The 6,091-nt window shown below is 48.1% G+C and overlaps 1 protein-coding gene across 5 annotated transcripts; it reads right to left on the bottom strand.

Moving 5' to 3' along the window:
* Positions 1-326: 326 nt before the first annotated feature.
* On the bottom strand, positions 327-5,797 carry FIGNL1 (fidgetin like 1). Of its 5 annotated transcripts, none has more exons than XM_060156228.1 (4): positions 5,062-5,229; positions 4,391-4,458; positions 3,838-3,917; positions 327-3,119 (listed from the first exon to the last, which is right to left on the bottom strand). In XM_060156228.1, exon 4 carries the CDS (start codon positions 3,107-3,109, stop codon positions 1,082-1,084), a length of 2,028 nt encoding a protein of 675 aa, XP_060012211.1. In that variant the 5' UTR covers positions 3,110-3,119; positions 3,838-3,917; positions 4,391-4,458; positions 5,062-5,229; the 3' UTR covers positions 327-1,081. The 5 variants fall into 5 exon arrangements, with proteins under 5 accessions (XP_060012211.1, XP_060012215.1, XP_060012216.1 ...); XM_060156232.1 differs by having other exon boundaries at positions 3,882-3,917; XM_060156233.1 differs by lacking the exons at positions 4,391-4,458; positions 5,062-5,229 and adding an exon at positions 5,740-5,797 and having other exon boundaries at positions 3,882-3,917.
* Between the last annotated feature and the right edge of the window lie 294 nt (positions 5,798-6,091).

Here is a 6,091-nt window from a genome sequence, read left to right as displayed (position 1 = left end):
TTACTATATACAAAAGGTGAACCTAAGGAACTGCCCTGAATGCTGACTAAATTATAGGCCCCCTCATATCACGGAATCCCAGGCACTCACGTACGGGAAGATGCAGAAGTACGTCAATGTGGAAGATGATGATGAGGGACTTTAAAGAAAACAGCTGCAAACGAAAAGGCGTAGCATAACCCCACTCCTGTATAAAACATCTGGAAGAAGTGATGCTGAAATGTTAACACTGTGTTCCTCAAAGTGGTAGGGTAACTGACTTTTATTTTCTTCCTTGTGTTCACCTCTATTTTCCAATGTTTCTACATAGAACATGCACTATTTGGAAAACAAAACAGTCCGTTTTTAAAACCTGAAAACATTTATTTTTGAAAGAGACCAACCCTACAGGTTGTAAAGTAGTGCCAAATAAAATACTACTTTCAAACATCACCCACCCCCGGAGAAACACAACATTCTTCCCCTTTCAGTTCTGTGGACCTGTCTCTGATGTTAGATTACACTTTGCTATTTCTGAACATGTTCTGATTAATTAGTCTTGGGAAGGAAAGAAAACCATAAGCAGTTACAAGCCAGGACAAAGTAAAAACGGGCACTTTCACTTTAGCTTTGGTTGAGATTTTAAATCTATTAAACAACACTAAGCAACACTCGGTTTCAAATGCAAACCACTGTACTAGCCAATACTAAGAATTATGTGATCCTCAGAAGACACTTTCTTCAATAAAAGATACATGTAAGTCAGATACATCCTCATATACAAATCAGATTTTCGGTTTCAATTTGAGTTCACTGTTCATCCTATACATCTTGAAAAGACCTCTTAGGAACAAAACAAAAAAAGTACATTCCCATTTCGCGTGAATAGGCTTACGTATCAGCTGGTGACTGGAAGGAAAATTGAGCTTATATTAACATAGTCTAAGTCAATCAATTGTAAAGGTTGAGCTACTGTTATTCCATTTTATTTGAGGTACAGAATTCAGAATATACCTTTGACGTACACTTAATCAATTTCCTATGCTAAAACAATGGAAGACTGGGCCACAACAATGCCATCTTTTAATGTGAAGCGTCCCATTTACTTCCCACAACCAAAAGTCCTGTTCCAGTTTTCATAAAGCTCCAAATCTTCTGGAGACACACTAGGTCGCACAGTTCTGAAGGCATCTTCAAAGTCACTGTAAGCTATTGGTCGAACTTGATCCGGCGTTACCGTGGCAATGTCGGCAGCCTGTAAACTGCGAATAGGACCCAGAGACGCCTCCCTGCAGAGCTGCGTCATGTCAGCCCCCGAGAACCCACCAGAGTGCTGCACCACCAGGTCGACCTCCTCCTCGCTGAGGCAGCAGTGCTCCTCTGACATCAGATTAATGACTATCTGTTTCCTGGCTGAAGCCTCTGGGAGGGGAATATACAGCCTTTTCACCAACCTTCTCCGGGCAGCCTCGTCAATCTCCTGGGGCCGATTGGTTGCTCCTACCACTAGAATACGATCTTCAGAAGATGTGGCTGCTCCATCCAGCTGAACTAGAAATTCAGTTTTTATCCTTCTAGAAGATTCATGCTCGCCATCTCCCCGCTGAGATAATAGGGAATCGATTTCATCAATAAATATCACAGCTGGTTGCTGGCATCGCGCAACAGCAAACAATGCACGGACCATTTTCTCTCCCTCGCCCACCCACTTAGAAGTCAAGGAGGAAGCAGAGATACTAAAGAATGTTGCCCCAGACTGACTAGCGATGCACTTGCCAATCAGAGTTTTACCAGTCCCAGGAGGACCGAAGAGCAGAATTCCTTTAGGGGGTCCTCGTAAGCCAGTGAAGATGTCTGGCCGCATCATGGGCCACACAACTATCTCCTTTATTGTGGTTTTGGCAAATTCCACTCCTGCAATATCTTCCCAATTTACTGGCGGTCCCCGGTCCATAATCTCATTCATAATAAGTTCAATCATTTTGGGCTCCAAGTTCTTCAGACGCTCATCCACGGGATGTGCTGGGTCTGCAGCTCCTGCGCCATGAGGCTTATACTGTGTCCCCCCGCCCTGACCTCCCCCATCTTGCTTAGGTACAGGGGGAACAAACTTTCCAAATATCCCTCGGGATCTACTAGCTCCCAGAGACTTTTTGACACTACCATGTGAAGACCCTGATGCACGCTGGGGCTGGTGGTACTTTTTCTGATCTACCCATAGCTGTTCTTTTGCAGTTTTAAAAGTAGGCAGGCCGCTCTCCTCTCTTTGGCCATTATCTTCCGTTTTACTAAAAGCCTTATTCATTACTGGAGTGGAAAGTGCATCAATGGCGCCAGAACCATAAAAAGCTTTCATTTCCCGTGGATTTTCAAAGCCAGAAGGAAAACAAGACTGATTAGATGAGAACACACTTAGTCCTGTGTTGGCTTTCGGGAAGTTGTAATTTTCCTTTTTGACATTTCCAAACAATGGTGTGGCATGGAATTTTGCGGTGGCTGACTCACCGAAAGGTCCTGAGACCGTAGGACACGTCTTAGTGGTGTCAGTGACCAGAGGTGGCTGGGCATTCTGAAGGCACTTCAAAGGACTGCCCTCTGGGGAGTCTTTGGTCCTATCGGCACCATGGGCTGAGTTAGTTAATGGGTCACTCTCCCCAGAACCACCACAAACACTAAATTTAGGAAGATCAAAGACAGCGGCCGCTCTGTGGATGACTACTGACTCATCTGCAGGTGCCAACAGAGAGTCTCTGGATTTGCTGCCAGCGTGCATCATTTCCTGCACATTACTCATTTGGAACACGTTATTTATTGACAATCCAGACTTCCACTTGTCACTGTCAGTTTGCCGAGATCTTGCTAGAGTTAAAATGTTTTCTGCATAGTTATTCAAGCCAGTTTCAACACTGTCAGAATCAATAACTGCAGAATATTTCTCTGCATATATTCTGAACAGTCTGGCAGCACAGACCTGGGAGATCTCAGAGTTTGCCCATGCATACTGAATGCGGAGAATCTGTGCTCGGTACGCGTCTGCCTTCTCTCCTGATGGACACGTGCCAGACGTAATTGCAAAGTAATTCTTCTGCCATTCACTCAAGTGTACAGACCTGGAGCCAGAGACCTGCATTTTAGAGGTTCTATAACAGACGACAAAGATGAAAAAGATTCAGTATCCAGAAGGAAACAAAGACATAATACTTTAAACATACTTTTAAAATCTCTGCCTATCTGAAGGAAGGTACACTGGACTTTTCATTTATAAGGTAAATTTATAAGGAAAGACCGTTTATAGGGGAACATCTAGTTAACCATAGCTTTCAGGCATTCAAGATATAAAAGATTAAAGACTTGACTTAATAATGCTCTAGGGACTTCCCTGGTGGTGCAGTGGTTAAGAATCTGCCTGCCAATGCAGGGGAAACGGGTTCAATCCCTGGTCCCGGAAGATCCCACATGCCATGGAGCAACTAAGCCCGTGTGCCACAACTACTAAGCCTGTGCTCTAGAGCTGCAAGCCACAACTACTGAGCCCGCGTGCTGCAACTACTGAAGCCCGTGCACCTAGAGCCCATGCTCTGTAATAAGAGAAGCCACCACAATGAGAAGCCCGCGCCCCGCAACGAAGAGTAGCCCCTGCTCGCCGCAACTAGAGAAAGCCTGTGCGCAGCAACGAAGACCCAATGCAGCCAAAATAATAATAATAATGCTCTATTATGCGTTAAACTGTTTTAGTTATATAATAATTTTCCCTGTGATTAGGGAAAGGTTTAAATGGAGAGGATTTAAAATTAATCAGCAAACGAAAGGCAACATGGAAGAACAAGGGATCTAGAGACAAAGCAAAGCAAAACAAACCAAGCCAAGCTCCGTCCCTAGGAAAATCAGACGAATGATCTCACGGAAGCCTCTTCACGTCGCTGGGCCTTCAGTTTTATCTGTAAAATGACAGAAGTCATTATGAGAATCAAGTCAAACAATGAACACGAAAATACCTAAAAATTACTAGTATAATCTCTACTGCACAAATGTAGAAACTGAGGCAGACAGCGTTCAAAAGCTTGGTTGAGGTCACACAGCCAGTGAGCAATGGTGCCAAAATTCGCACACGAGCAGTTTCACTGCATGTAGTGTGCACTTCACCACATAAATGCCCCTTCATACTGCCACCACAGGTCACTGCAGGATGTATCACAAATACGAACAACAGTATTTAGTCATATACTAAATGTTTTCAAGGATTTGTAAATGAGCACTTAAAACAGGATGCCTCAGAATCTCACAATTTCCCAGTTTCACAGGAAGCATTAAAAAGTGAAGCTGTCATGATAAATGAAATGAGAACAAGTGTGTGATTGAAATGGTTTATTTTAGATTTTTTTCCTCATGTTACTTTTATAAGCCTCCTTACATTAAGTTAAAATGATGTTAACAGGACTTCAGATGGATGTATCATGTTGACAGATGTGTAGAATTTACCTGCCAATCCAGAAGAAAAATTTGTAAGAAAACTATGAAGCTTCCTAAGGGTATTGAAGTCAAGTAAAAACCAAGAACTATGTTAAAATTTACCTTCCAAATTACCTATAAATATAGCTTAATAATCAGCAGCTCTTTTGGTGCAAGACCCATGCTTAATACAGCTTTGTTTCTCCCATAAACCCTACAAAGAATCTGTCACATTGTAGGTAGGTGTTCATAAATCTTTGTAATTATTTTTGAAAAAAATAAACTTAAGGCCTAGTGAGATCCTAATTTGCTGAAAGCCGTAAAACTAGAACTGACATCTCCTGACAAACAATTCATCCCTCTTTCCACTATTCCATTTTACCCTATTTTAATCTTTTATGCAACAGCTGAAATGAGAAATTGCAAATGAGGTAACTTGGAAACCATTTATCACCAACTTTCCTGTTACTATGAACATCCTGTTCCTCCCCACGGCTTCATCCCATTTTATCATCCGCAAAACTGGGATTCCTACAAAGGCTCAGACAGAGTTCTAGTCACTGTTCCCTAAATACCCTGCTCTTTCCTTTCCACCCTCTCCTGTTTGCTCAACATTCACCTCCCAAGTCTTACTTCGTCCTTTCAGCGCATTCACCCAAAAACTATGGACACAGGTAACCAAGGACGGCTTGGCCACGCCCGTCAACGGCACAGCCGGGTCCCGAGTACCACTTCCTACGTCTGTATCACTAAAGTTACTCGGCGGCAGCGATGCACGAGCTCCAATCCCATCTTCTGGGGTTTTCCCTGCCTGTTGTAGGACGTGGCGTTCGTCCAGACCGTACATGCTCCCCGCCATACTGACTGTCTCCCCGCACCCGGAGCGGGGCAGCCCCGGGGACAGCAGTCACCGCGCTGACAGGGCTGTGGACCCTGCGGCGCTCACGAGGCGGGACGGCCCACCGCCCGGGACCCCGGGTGCAGTCCCTCCCCTCCGGCCTGGCTCCCGGTCCAGGGCTCGCCCGGCCGGCCCCCCGCGGAGCCTCCGCGAGGGCGGCGCCCGCCCGCCGGGACGCCCCTCCCCACAGGCCGCCTCCGAACCCGACGCCGCCAGGAGCGCGCCCGCCGCGAGAACACATTCCCGGGCCGGTCTGCCCGTTCGCCCGCCAGCGAAGCCCCTCAGCCCTCCGGCCCCGCGCCCCGCCCGGGCCTCAGCCCCCGTCGCCGCCCCCCTGCAAACACCCGCCCGCCGGCCCCCACAGCCCCCACAGCCCCCACAGCCCCCACAGCCCCCCCACACTGCCCGCCGACCTGCAGCTTCCGAAAAGCGCGCGGAGCGCGTGCGCCTGCGCGCTGCTGCCGGCTCGGCCCCCGCTGTGCGTGCGTGCGTGCATTCATACGTCTGTACGAGCGTGTGCGTGCGGCGGGGCGGAGGAGCGCGGCGGGGCGTGAGCGCACGGTGGGCGGGGCGCGAGCGCACGGTGGGCGGGGCGCAGGGGCGGGGCAGCGCTGCTCCCCCGGGAGGGGTCCGAGCCCCAGGCTCGTCCCCCCCAGACACGCCCCCAGGCACGCCCCAGGCACGCCCCCGAGGCTCCGCGGCCGAGCGCCCCTACAGGCGCGTACGTAGGTGCGCGCTTGCCCCTCGGGAGGGGCTCCTCCCCCA

The sequence above is a fragment of the Lagenorhynchus albirostris genome, chromosome 8, assembly GCF_949774975.1.
Source record: "Lagenorhynchus albirostris chromosome 8, mLagAlb1.1, whole genome shotgun sequence".
Taxonomy (NCBI): domain Eukaryota; kingdom Metazoa; phylum Chordata; class Mammalia; order Artiodactyla; family Delphinidae; genus Lagenorhynchus; species Lagenorhynchus albirostris.
This window is presented reverse-complemented; position numbering and strand designations above follow the sequence as displayed.

Coding starts and splice junctions, on each gene's coding strand:
- FIGNL1 (XM_060156233.1), bottom strand. CDS start 3,109: ATGCAGGTCTCTGGCTCCAGGTCTGTACACTTGAGTGAATGGCAGAAG.